General features: G+C 36.4%; 3 protein-coding genes across 3 annotated transcripts; all 3 read left to right on the top strand.

Moving 5' to 3' along the window:
- Nucleotides 1-4250: 4250 nt before the first annotated feature.
- Nucleotides 4251-6470, top strand: RHIMIDRAFT_134133 (terpenoid synthase). The gene is made up of 2 exons (XM_023605578.1): nt 4251-4787; nt 4852-6470. The coding sequence occupies exons 1-2, from the start codon at nt 4357-4359 to the stop codon at nt 6329-6331; spliced, it is 1911 nt and encodes a 636-aa protein (XP_023466287.1). The 5' UTR covers nt 4251-4356; the 3' UTR covers nt 6332-6470.
- A 3026-nt stretch (nt 6471-9496) lies between these two features.
- On the top strand, nt 9497-10416 carry RHIMIDRAFT_282576 (uncharacterized protein). The gene is made up of 3 exons (XM_023613085.1): nt 9497-9742; nt 9791-9921; nt 9998-10416. The coding sequence occupies exons 1-3, from the start codon at nt 9574-9576 to the stop codon at nt 10256-10258; spliced, it is 561 nt and encodes a 186-aa protein (XP_023466286.1). The 5' UTR covers nt 9497-9573; the 3' UTR covers nt 10259-10416.
- RHIMIDRAFT_282571 (WD40 repeat-like protein) lies at nt 10414-13648 on the top strand. The gene is made up of 8 exons (XM_023613084.1): nt 10414-10671; nt 10720-10832; nt 10883-10977; nt 11033-11276; nt 11330-11468; nt 11518-11810; nt 11866-13473; nt 13531-13648. Exons 1-8 carry the CDS (start codon nt 10654-10656, stop codon nt 13601-13603), a joined length of 2583 nt encoding a protein of 860 aa, XP_023466285.1. The 5' UTR covers nt 10414-10653; the 3' UTR covers nt 13604-13648.
- The last annotated feature ends 11 nt before the right edge of the window (nt 13649-13659 follow it).

The raw sequence follows: 13659 nt of genomic DNA, 5'->3' as shown, positions 1-13659 counted from the left end.
CAGGCAATATTGTATAGTAAAAGATTTGGAAAGGGATCTATAATTTAAGATCTTGTATTACAGGTGAATAATATGCTGGTTTAGACAACGGTTTTTTATTGCAGGTAACTTAGTATTCATTTAGATGTCGCAGTAGTGACAAGACATCTATATTAAACTTTGGATCTCTGCACACTGTTCTTATTACAGAAAGCTTGCTCGTTCTCTTAATGTATCTCAAAATCTATTATCTATCTACATAATTTTGAAGTAACTGGTTTGAATATATGAAGGCAACAAGTACATTAACCATAAAAAGTTAAGATAGTAACATATCCTCTGTTAATGTGAAGCATAACGTAATGAGACGAAAACATGACCATAGAGCGCACCTATGTGACATATTTGTTCATTGGAATTGATAATGAGACATTATGTAATACCTTGCAGGTTCTAAGCATCTATATACCTCATTTGGAGCTACGCCAAGTCACCGGGCAAAAACCGATATGTTTATAGTTTGTAGCGATGGGAATTGAAAATGAAAACGCAGAATTGAACCATGCAAAAAGCAGCCAAGTTTCTGAAGATGCAGCTCCTTCATGGAAGGAATTGACAGTTGTAGATTATTAAACTTTTATCGTTAGGAGACTTTTCTATCGAGTACATTTTTTCTTGGTTAAATAGGGAGTAAACCTTTCTATACAGTCCAGAATTTACTAAACGAAAGTTGAAACAGAATACAGTAACCATTAGCCTCTAACTGTTATTATGTCATATGTACGATTAAAGGCTACGAGAAAGTAAATGCGAAGGCTGATTACAAAGTTGCAGCGCAGTACACAGATTTCTTATGCATCATAGTATTACTTCAAAAGCTCGAGTTTTTTTTTCTTGGCGAAGCATTTACTTCATCCCGTGACAAGTAATGACAGCCATAGACTCAATTCATAGTTTTTATAGTTTCATTGATAAACTGCTTTTTTATGAGTTTCCTTAAGAGTAGCATATAAAGATACTTTAGTTGGCATGAATTTCTCTCTCTCTCTCTTTCTTTTATTGCCTCTTATTAGCATTAAATAGACTACTCCGAGGTTAAAGAAAGCATGTTACAAACGGATGGATAATCCTAGGGGTTAAATATAATTCATGGTCAGCACAGTTTTTCCGACCGACCGACAGGTTTTTTCCAACTCCTTTACTGTTCCTGTATGACGGATGATTGGCCTGTGTATGCTTTCACAAAATCATGGTAGTAAGAGAAGAAAAAAAGGAAGCACCAATTCGCAGATTAAGATTCTCAATGGCTCAAAGCCCAAGCACAAATAGAGAAAAATGAAGCTCAGCTTGCATCATCTAGCTTCCTTCTTTTATTCTCCTAGAAAAAAAGAGACACAGATTAGGCTGAAGAAGGAGTACATGAAGATTTATTGTTTATCTTGGATCATTTGACATGTTTATGCTTATTCCCATTCCTCTGGCAACTATGTAAACAACATACAGCATAGTTTATACAGAGATGGTCATCAATCTGTGTATGTGTTCGAGTTACTGCACCTTCTGGATGTCTGGATCATGATGGGTCCAGCGATAAACGTTAATGCCAACCTTCTTATTTTAGATAGAAACAGGTTCAGATTGTAACAGAACAAGGAAGCTGTTATGTCTCATTCAAGTTTTTTTTCTACCTCTCTTTTGGGTAAATCATATAAACAATGGCTCAAAGGCAATGTTATTGTTTTTTCTCTAACTCTTTTTTTTCTCATCCAAATTTTATTATTAAAAAAGGAAAATAACAAACCTTTGAGACATGCAGTGAGGCTTTGAATTACAGGTTTAAATTTGTGTTTGTATGAGAGTCAATTCAAGCATGCGAATACGGATTATCTTTTTATATACAAATCTTTATTGACACATGATGATCAAAGACACAGAACGCGCGTAATTGAAAGCTTTTTTTGTGCGGAGGGTATTACGATGGGACAAAAGGGTAATTATAGCACCACATGATCTATATACAGTATACAAGTTTGTTTACTCACTAGCCTAAGTGTACAATCTTTAGAATGACTGGATCAATCATGAGTACTGACTGCGATCGAGGTCTAGTATGTCTAGAGAAAGCTGTCATGCATGCTGGGAGCCAATTAAAGTGATACAATCTGCAGCGTGTCACCTACGCAAGGCAAAACGCTGCAGTGACCTTTTATTTTCACAAAGGTAACTATCAAGAAAATGATATATTAAAGATGAGTACTCCAAAAGTAAAAATAGAAAAATAGATAGAGAAAGACGTTCTTTAAGGTTTAATCAGTATGCTTAGCATCAAGGGATAGATTGGCTTTATTGAGTCGAGTGATTTTCTGCAGGCTGCGAGACACTCAGGTTTATCTGCGATAAGCATGATATCAATTTATGCGCTTCGATCGAAAATCAGTATTTTTACTACTAAAGTCACGGAAGAGTAAAAAAACAAAAAACAAAAACAAAAATATAACAAACGTCTGTGTGAGATTATATAATCTAATAACAGTTATATAGGGAAATTATGTCAATAGCGCATTCTGATATTCTCAATAGCTTATAATAATAAAGTAGAATCTCGTACACTTTGAAAATCGATTTGGGCTGTGTTCTTTAGGTTCTATGTCCTATCCTCCCACATATTTGTTGTTGTTCTTTTAGAGTATACAAACGGTTACTGTGTGGCACAAGTATTACTATCTATTCATGGATTAGACTGAGACTATATCTATCCTAAACGATATTATGTTCAGAGATCTTACCCTACTGTTGCTATCCGGCCTTTTCCCTTGGTATCGTTAGGCTTTTTACTTATAGTAAAAAAAGGATGTATATCACTGCATCTAAGATCAACCGTATGCATGTATTACTGTTTTGCATTGTAAATATATATAAGCTTTCTACGAGTGACAAGGAAAAAATTAGCCTCGAATACAAAAAGAGTGGCAACCGTTGCCACGTTGTAGGCACAAATGTCAATTGTTTTCATAATCATTTCTCCCTCTTCTTGACTACAGCCACTCTTGACAAAAAAAAGTTGTAGGGCAGATCCTTGAAATGCTAGTTCAAAATAGGAGAAACATATTTCCTTATGTCCGCTCACGGGAAATCGTGGACAAGTTAGCCCTCATGAGATCCTGCAGTTGACACAGTTTTTTTTTTCTATCTTTTTGCATTTCTGCGCACCCAGCCACTCATCATTTGATGTAATCAAGTGCCAATGAACGTGTCCAATGCGCTCTTACTTCTCACCCACTAAACAAACAAACAAACAAAAACAAAAGCCAAAAAAACTCATTGGGTGGCAACATTTAGAGCACAGATAGAATTCAGGAACACAAAAAACTATCTGTCAACTTGGATTTTGAGAACGGGAGAGAAAGCAATCATCATGATATCAAGTACTAAACTATATGTTAAGAGAAAGGGAGTTAGATGTAAAGAACAAAGGGATAAAATGATAAAAGGTCGAATAGTTGACAAAGTAGTGGCAAATAGAGAACGAAAAAGGGGGAAAAATGGAAGGGAGAATGTAAGAAAGAAATGCATATTTGGTACTCATGAAGCAAATGAAAAGTGATATCGGCAGTAGCACTTCTTTATGCTACTTTTTAATGAAAATTATAGTTTTATTGTCGAATGTACAAAGGGTGCAATGAGAGTGTACATTGCTCAAATATTAACAGTGCATACAGAAGAGTGACTCAATTGAGAAGCAACAGAAACAGGTTTGAATGGTTCTATGCATTAGTGATGCAGAGTTCACAGTATATCTAAATTTGTCATCTTGCAAACTATAAATTACATTCAGAGGGACAAGAGGGGGGGACAATCGTTGTTGTATGCCACAAAAAAGTAAGGAGATATTATTCAAAACATAGATGACAAGAAAACTTGGTTAACGTAATACAATTGACGACCCAACCAAAAAGATAAAAATCTGAATTCATACCTCACTCAAGAATATTTGTTCCTTTTGGAAATCTAAGGGAGGTTCTTCTCAATATCTTAATAAGACCAAATTAACCAGTTTACATGGCCACATTGCTAATGACAAAAAATTTTAAAGTTAAGTTACTAAACTATATTAGTTCTTGTGTAATCCAAAAAGAAAAAAGGGGGTACAAGCGGACAAAGATAGTGACAGAGTAAGAGAAACTAAAGAGAGAAAGAAAGGGGAGGGTACTAGTGTGTCAAAAAGATGAAAGGAGAGTTTGTGCTTTGTTTCTTTTTGGGGGTGTAGAACCCAAGCTGAAAATCCTATATAAATAGCCACCATTCTTCGCCCTTTTCGTTTTTTATTTACTTTTCTTTTATTTGACAATCAAGTCCTTTGTTTTTATAAATCACAAAATGTCTACGCTCTTCAATTCATTCATCACTGCTTTATTCATCTTTTCTATATATCGACCATTTATAAGCAAACTTGACAAGGTCAAATATATCACACTTGGCTCTATTTCATTCTTAATACCCTTTACTCTACATCAACACACTCAATCAAGAAATACACACAGTATCAATGGAACATTTACAAGTGATAGCATTTTAAAATTAAGGTCATGGAATGATCTTACTGTCCAGCTACATGATAACGATAACACCTTATTATTAAACGACTCATTCACCCTTTTATACATCACCATATTTACAGTCTCACTCTGTGGATTGCTCACTAGATGGCATTTCCCAATTACATTTGTTAAGCCTAATTCTAATATTTATATTTCCGGTTTAATGCGTCATGGAATATCAATTTGTCTCGTTGTACTTGCTATATTAAGGTAATGATTCTATTATAATACCTCATTGTATCCCTCGCTCACCCACATGGCTACTCCTTAATAGAAACTCCTCTAATTACATACTTTCATTTACCTTGGCTTCTATTGGTGGCCTCTGGTACTTGTCAGGCCCTTACCTTATTAGAAGATGGAAGGCCATCTCTGCATCTTTATTTATCTCTTCTACTGCTGCATACCTCATTTGTAACTCCTCAAAGCATGGCTTCTTCCACGCTTTGTCCTATCAACACGCTTTGGCCTTTACTGCTCTCTTGGTCATCGTCTGTAACGTCATGGATCATCTCGACGCCATCTTGAACACATATCCTCACTTGATTACCTGCGACAAAGATAAGCAAGCCAAGCTTCAAAACCCTTTAACCACTATCTACTGGGTGGCCATCTTTAGACTCGTCTTGAACATGCCCTCTGAATCCGACCTTCACACAGGCCCTATTGAGGATTTAAACACCGCTATTCGCGCTCTTGGTCCTGCATCCCGCTCATGGAAGACCATGGCTGCCCTGTTCCCTGCTAACCTTCGTCAAGACCTCTGTCTCCTTTACTCCTTCTTCCGTACTGCCGATGATTTGGTTGATGATGCTCCTACTCCTGAACAGTGTGAGCAAAACCTGGTAACCATCCGAAAGTTCCTTCGTGATGTCTTTACCGAAGCATCCGAAAAGGAAGACCGTGTTGTAGCCACCACAAGTGATGACTTATCTGTACCTTCACATGTTAACTGGGATTACTACGCCTCAATGCTTCCTAATGATGATGTATTGGCCATCTTTAGAAATTTTGCTCGTATCTCTCATTACCTTTGTCCTCGTGCCATGTTTGAACTCACAGAAGCCTGGGAGCTCGATCTTCGTGGAAAGCCTATCAAAAAGCAATCAGACTTACTTCGTTATGCTGCTTTAATCTCTGGTACCTTTGGTGAGCTCTGCACTTGTGTCATTATGTACAAGACTGGTCGCGGTAACTGGGGTGGTCGAGATAAGACTGCTCGTAACGAAGACGTCTTGTCTAGAGCAAGAGCTACTGGTCAATGCCTGCAACTGATCAATATTGCTCGTGATATCATTGCTGACAGTCTCGTGGGTCGCTGCTACGTACCTCTTCAATACATGCCTCATCCTCCTCAAGCTATCTATCAACTTTTGAAATTCGCTAGAAATCCTATGCAAGTAGGAGAAGGCACACTCAAATCATTTGCTATCCGTATCCTGAACTTGGCCGATCAAATCTCTGACAAGGCTCAAAGGGGAATCGATGGCTTACCTGAGGAAGTGCAAGATAGTATCCGTGCTGCTTTTGAAATTTATACTGCCATTGGTCCCACTCTCCGTAATGATCCTGGCTTTCCTATTCGCGCCAAGGTTCCCAAGCGTCAACAACAATGGATCGCACTTCGTTGTATCTACGGTTTCCGTGGCCCTGTCGCCCGCGCAATCGCTTCTGCTTACTATCAAGCCGTATCTGCTTACTTTGGTACCTTTGATCGCCTATCCGCAGCAAGGACTGCAACCAAGTCTTACTGAATTATTTAAAAACTTTTAATATCATCATTGTACACAGTTTATAACTCTTATATTATTTTTTCTTCATTTTGTATATCCCATCTTATTTGTCTATATATTTATATATAAAGAAAGCCTATCTTTTTTTTTTTTTTTTTTTCAAGTTGGAATTTTTGTCATTAAACTAAGCCTTTATAGAGTATTTCCTAATAGTACTTGTTCTTTTTTTTTGCATTTCAAGGATGACCTTGCTCTCCTAAATGTATTCAATCCATGTAACTGCAGTAGACTTTTCTTGATGTGAGGGGGTTATAAACCAACGAATCGATCTTGAGTGTTCTAACATCTCTTTTACTCTCCTTTTTTTTCTGAGTATAATGGTATCGAACGATGCATAGTATCCCTTTCTCTTTTATAGTCATGTTTTAAGATAAATTAAAAAGATAAAGAAAAACAAATGTGATGCTGAATAAAGATAAAAAACTCTTGGAAATATATATAAAGAAACTATTGTACACTTTTTGGTTGAAAAGGTTGCCATAAAAGTCTCCTATCAACGATATTCGTAGCCTACTTTTAAACCTGTTTATCTTTTTCAGTGTTCTCGATCGAATTCATGTTGTATAGCGTCTGATATGTAGGGTGTCGAAATACTATAAACACTATACGAGCGATTCATATAGTCAACTTAAATTAAAGAAAGGTGACTCTTGGTCATAGTTCAATCCGTATTTGTCAGACTATTGACAATGTAAAAATGGCAGTTAAGAAATGCTATTGATTTTCATTAAAGGTATAACTTGGCAGCAAAGAAGCTCGTGTGCTATTTGCTTTTTTATTAACAAAAAGCTTTCCTTGTTGTTTAATCGTATCAGCAATCTTGACTGAATGTATTGACTATGTTCCATCATGATGAATACAGTAAAAACAGTTTTCACTTGGACTCAATTAGCATGAGTCAGCCTTTACTCCTTTTGAATGGCTAAAAATTTAGATTTAAATTACATCAGATGAGATTTAGAACAATATGGCCAACATACATTACCGATAGCACAATTTCTCATGCATAGTGCATATGTTCATCAAAGCATAAAGGTAAATAGAATAACTGTGGTAGAGCCTAATGCTTATAATTGTGAATTTCTTCTGAGGCTAATTTACATCTTGCAGTGTAATAAAGTTTAAAAATGACTAGAGCTAAAATTGAATGATGATCAAAACTTGTATGAAATCTCTGGATACCTATTCAATGCATATGCTGTATTTCCCCATTTGATTCATTACATTGATCATATCAACAACTGACTTCATATGAACTAATTTATCTCATGCTTACTCTATATCTTGTCTATTCTCCCAGTTACAGTAATGTAACCAACTTATTGTTGTTTACCCCAGCAGAAATAGATGAGTATACTCGCAGCTTCTTTATCGATATACTGTTGACAATACAGGATCTGTGATAATCACTTTGATTAATAAGTGGAAAGGATAGGATTATATAAGCTTGACAATATGTCCTTGGATTGATAAAATACCACAGTAATCGAGGGCTCTTTATCTTTTCGTCCTTTGATCAGTCTTTATAAATTTCTTTCTTTTTCTCTCTTTTTTTTGTGGCTTATATTCTGGTATAGTCTACTTGTTAAGAGTTAGGTTGATGACATGGTGAACTGGGAAAGGCTTTGAAAGGGAGCAGGTTCATGCGCCATGAGTTGATGGTGATGACGCAGGAGGTTGAATCAATGTACGGTAAAGCTAGAAGCTAGTATTTAACGACAAGCCCGAGTCCCTTTCAAGCATAATTAACTTCTTTTTTTTTATCAAATGAAGGTATGTAGAAAGTCACTTATAGACAAAAATAAAGGCTCTAACCACTTATTGACAAAAGAAACTCTGGTAAGCCTTGAAGCACTGCTTGTTTCATACAACAAAAAATTGAAGAAAAATCGATACGATCCAAGCCCACGATGGCTATCAAAAATCATCAAGGTAAGCATTGTAAGGCTTTTGCAGAAAAAGAGATTACAAAGGAATGGCTTCACAAGGCTCCTTTTTCGGGGTCATCTGATTCCAATTAATCGTGTTTTTATTACTTTCTACATCATTACACACTCTAGGTTTCTTTTAGAAATGTAAATATGCAATGATTTTCCTTGTATATCGTGCCATTTTTCAAACAGATGAAAGATGGTTCAATCGATTATTCTTTTACTGACAAGATGATTACTACCTTTGTCATAATTGATAGATTGCCGTACCAGTATGTAATTTGTGTTTGAAGTCATAAATAAATAGACGCGTCTTTAAAAAGTTAAATAAACGCGATTCTATTTAAACATTCAAAATAATGAGGATGATTTTATGCATACCATATGATCGTCTAAGTAAGTTATTCTGTGTACTTTTTTGTTCTTTGTTGTTCCTACAAATCTATTTACATACTGTTAGTCAAGCCTTGAAACCCCTACATCATTAGTTGTAATCCATAGTTATGAACTGATAACTGCTATTACTACATTCTATCTTAAAAACTTAAACTAATTGAAGGCTGATAACAATAATAGATAAATCTTTACTCAATTCTCTTTTGCTTACCTGTCCTTTCTTATTCATTTATCTCTTATATTCTCTACGAACATAGTCCTATGTTGGCGAAAAATATGATCCGTTTGAACTGCAATATGTTCCCATGCACTTTCAATATTCTCCAAGTAGGTATCGGATTTCCAATTCTATTTCCGATGGCTGTAAGCTTATCTCTGTTTCTTTGCATAATACTTTGTGGGGACATATCTTCTGTAGAGAGTGTTGATGACATTGGTTATTCTACGCTCATATATATTATAAGTCAAATGATTTGCTGTTACCTATTACATTCAAGAAGTACAAACGGATCAAATGGGCAAAACGGCTAATTGTACCTAATATCAACAGATTGAATAGATGACCAAAGTAATGATGTCAAATAATAATTAAATTTCCCCTCATTAAAAACAAAATAATCTAAGCTTCATTCAGCTCAATCAATTTTGTTCAAAAAATGGCTTTTTGGCTGAAAAAAGTACACTTTAGAAAGATAGAAACGAGTAAGTTTGTTACACGAACAGGTGTAACGATTGGTCTGATATAAATTGGGTAAAAAACACAGAAAAATTCTTTAAAAGGCACTGCACCTAAAAATACCCAACGTAACTCCTTTATAACTGCAGCTATTTTTCTTTTCTCTTTTCTTTTCTTTTATCCCATCCTGTTGTTAAATCATGGTAAAGTTTTTAGTTTTATTATCTACTCTGGCGATTGCTGTTAGTGCCGAGGTTCAGTCTTCGATTGGGTTATTCAATGTAAGCTCGCCAGCACCCAACGCTCCTTTTGTTGCAAGTCAAATCTTGCCGTGCGTTTATACCGTTGCAAGCAATGCTACTCCAGATAGTAATGTATATTTTAATACTTTATGCACAATCTGCTGACTTTTGCTAGATCTTCAACTCTCTATTTCACTTAATTCTGGCAATGTCACTACTGTCATCAATCCTAGTGCGGATATTTCTCAAGGGTATAGTTTCCAAAAAAGCATTGGTGGTGCAACTGTTTATGAACATCAATTTAATGTAAGTATATAATCAAATGAGAGGGAAAGAAAGGGGTGACGACGTCGATTGCATATGTGTTTAACATTGTTTATAGTATCAAATTCCCACCAATACAACAGCCGGTTCCTATCAAGTCATTTTTACTGATAATGTATCTCAAACAAATCTTTCAATTCCTATTATTATTTCTGCTGCACCACCTACGTCGTCTGTCCAAAATCCTAGTGCATCTGGCTCGAGTGCACCTTCTCAATCAAGTACATCATCTTCCATATTCAAACCCAGCTCAGCCGGTAACACTCTCGCTATACCAAAGGCACTGCTCTTCATGAGCCCTCTTCTTGTAATCTTTTAAGCCATTCAGACTGTTTTAATTTTTAATTTGTGTACAGAAGTATTTTAAAAGTAATAATAAACCCCTTCTTTGGAAAAGAACCACAGCCATTCTTTTAGTTACACAAACTGCTTGACAGATCATGGTACCTTTATTCAAAAATAAATCAATACAAATACACTTGAGAAAAAGATCAATTGCCATAGGGATGGATGGATAACAGTCATACACTGTTATCCATAGAGAGAAGCTGTAATTTACTATGGCAACTTTGCCCTGTCTTGTGCTTTTCATGCACTGGTCATGTCTCAAACTAATTTGATTGGCCCAGCTTTTTTTTCTTCTAAAAAGAATAAAATAAGCCACAGGAGTATATCTTTTTTTGTTGTTTCTTAAACTGTGTACATAAGAAAAAAATGAAATCGTCATATAAAGTAAATTCATAAACATTAAGAAATGGTGGTTATACTCACATAATCAAGTTCTCCAATCTGCTAGGTACTGTTTATACAGGCGCTAATGTGCTTTTTACACCAGACGGAAATACGATTATTAGTGTAGTTGGCAATCGAGTGTCATTCTTTGATCTTGTCAAGTAAGAGAGAGAGAATATAATAGATTATTATAAACTAAAGAGACCCTTAGTAATACCTCATATACACTTCCAATCGAAATGCGCAAGAATATAGATCATATAGTGCTCTCACCCAAAGGCAATCTTTTAGTTACCATTGATTTAGGCAAGGAGCATAGATCATCTTAAAATCTACTTGTTTTAACATATTTCTGATATAGACGGTCGAGCTTTATTGATCAGCGTCAATCGTAGAGTCATTCTTCACCACATGAACTTTAAAGGTAGAACCAAGAGCGCCAAATTCAGTCCTGACGGCAAGTACTTTGCAATTTCACTTGAAAAGAATGTGGAAATATGGAAAGCGCCAGGACATACCCGAGAATATGCACCCTTTGTACTCATAAAGACCGCAGTTGGGCATCATGATGCAGTAAACAGCATTAACTGGAGCCCTGACTCAAGGTAGGAGATAACGGATCAACATGGATGATGATTAAGGATTTATATACTTGTAGATTTTTAATTACTGCATCAAAAGATATGACAGCTCGTATTTATACTGTGGATAAAGATTTGGAAGATTTTGTTCCGTCGACTCTTTCTGGACATCGTGATTATATTATAAACGCTTGGTTCTCAGCAGACATGTCAAATGTAAGAAGAAAAACCATGAATTATATATTCTGGCTGACCATGATTATAGATATATACTGTTAGTAGAGATGGTGCTTTGTTCCAGTGGAAAAATGCAACCTATGCAGAATTACATGAGGATTCGGATACAGAAATGGTGGAAGTGGATGAAAATGGCAATGAGATTGTTCGCATAGATAAAGCCAAATGGAGAATTTTGAAAAAGAATTACTTTAATATGGCAGGTGTTAAAGTGAATGTAGCAGAGTTCTTTGCTGCGAGCAATTTAGTTGTTGTAGGATTCAACTCTGGCTTGTTTGGCCTCTATGAAGTCCCTCATTTTACTGCTATTCATACATTAAGGTAAAGCTTATTCCCCTATGCAGCGTTTTACCACTTACGCTAACATAATCGTCAGTATTTCTCAACACAAGATTGATACATGTGCCATCAACTCTACAGGAGAATGGTTAGCTTTTGGCTCTAGAGCACTTGGACAATTGTTGGTCTGGGAATGGCAGTCTGAAACCTACGTACTAAAGCAGCAAGGCCATTATTACGATATTAATGCAGTCTCTTATTCTTCTGATGGACAATATCTTGCTACTGGTGGTGATGATGGTAAAGTAAAAGTCTGGAATACAAATTCTGGATTCTGCTTTGTCACATTTAGCGAACACAAGAGTGGAGTCAAAGCAGTTGAATTTGCCAAGCAAGGTCAAGTCGTATTCTCTGCAAGCTTAGATGGCACCGTTCGTGCATTCGATCTTGTTCGTTACCGTAATTTCAGAACATTTACAAGCCCAAATCCTGTTCAATTCACCTCTCTTGCTGTGGATCCTTCTGGTGAAATTGTCTGTGCTGGTACATTGGACACATTTGAAATTTTCGTTTGGAGCGTTCAAACAGGCAAACTACTTGATATCATGGCTGGTCATACTGGGCCCATCAGCTCTCTTGCCTTTTCCCCCACTGGTATGCTACTCCTAAGTGGTAGTTGGGACCATTCTGCTCGAACATGGGATGTGTTTGGACGTGGCAAGACCATTGAACCTCTTGTTCATCAAACAGAAGTTCTAGCTGTAGCATTCAAGCCTGACGGTAAAGAAATTGCTGCGGCCACACTGGACGGACAGGTTACTTTCTGGGGTGTAGAAGAAGGTAATGTTCTTAATACAATCGATGGTCGTAAAGATATCATGGGCGGCCGTAAAAAGGACGATCGTACTTCAGCAGAGAATGCTGCCTCTGGAAAATGCTTCAACTCCCTTTGTTATACTGCCGATGGTTCAAGCATTATTGGTTCAGGCACAAGTAAATATATCTGTATTTATGATGTAGAAAGCACGTTTTTGGTGAAAAAGTTCCAAATCTCCCAGAACCTTTCGCTGGACGGTACTCAGGAATACTTAAACTCCAAATATATGACAGAGTTTGGCAGCATTGAAGAAATGGAAGAAGAGGGTTCCGATACCGAAGAACGTGTGGACAATTCTTTACCAGGCACAAGGACCGGTGATCTTTCAGTTAGAAAAGTTCGACCTGAAGTGAAATCAACAGCCGTACGATTTTCACCTACAGGCAGAGCATGGGCAGCTGCTACAACAGACGGATTATTGATCTACTCACTGGATGAAGATATACTTTTTGACCCCTTTGATTTAGAAATCGATATTACGCCTGAAACAGTCCTGGAAGCACTTTCAGAAAAGGAATACTTAAAGTCTATTTGCATGGCGTTCCGATTGAACGAAAAGCCAGTAACACATAAAGTATTTGAAGGTATTCCACCAGAGTCTGTGAGCCTCGTTTGTCAAAACATGCCAGAAAAGTATCTTTTCAAACTACTGACATTCATTGGTGTTCACATGGAAACAAGTCCTCATATAGAGTTCCACTTACTATGGGTGACAAACATCATGACCTACCACGGTAGATACCTTCGTGATCATCGTGGAGAGTTTCAACCTGTGTTTAGAGCCTTGCATAAAGGCGTGAATCGAGTGCGCGATGATATTGCTACATTGTAAGTCTTTTTTTATTATTATAATTCATGATATAATAGTTCTAACTTTTTCTATAGGTGTGATTCCAACAATTATACACTTAGATATCTCTTAACCCAGCAGTCTCTTGCTGCTAAATCATCTACATAATAAATATAATTCTTCATTTGTTGCAGTTTATAGTTTTGATACAATATACAAAGGTT

Source organism: Rhizopus microsporus (assembly GCF_002708625.1).
Source record: "Rhizopus microsporus ATCC 52813 unplaced genomic scaffold scaffold_8, whole genome shotgun sequence".
In the NCBI taxonomy this organism is placed as follows: domain Eukaryota; kingdom Fungi; phylum Mucoromycota; class Mucoromycetes; order Mucorales; family Rhizopodaceae; genus Rhizopus; species Rhizopus microsporus.
Note: the sequence above shows the minus strand (reverse complement) of the source record. Positions and strands in the feature narration are given on the sequence as shown.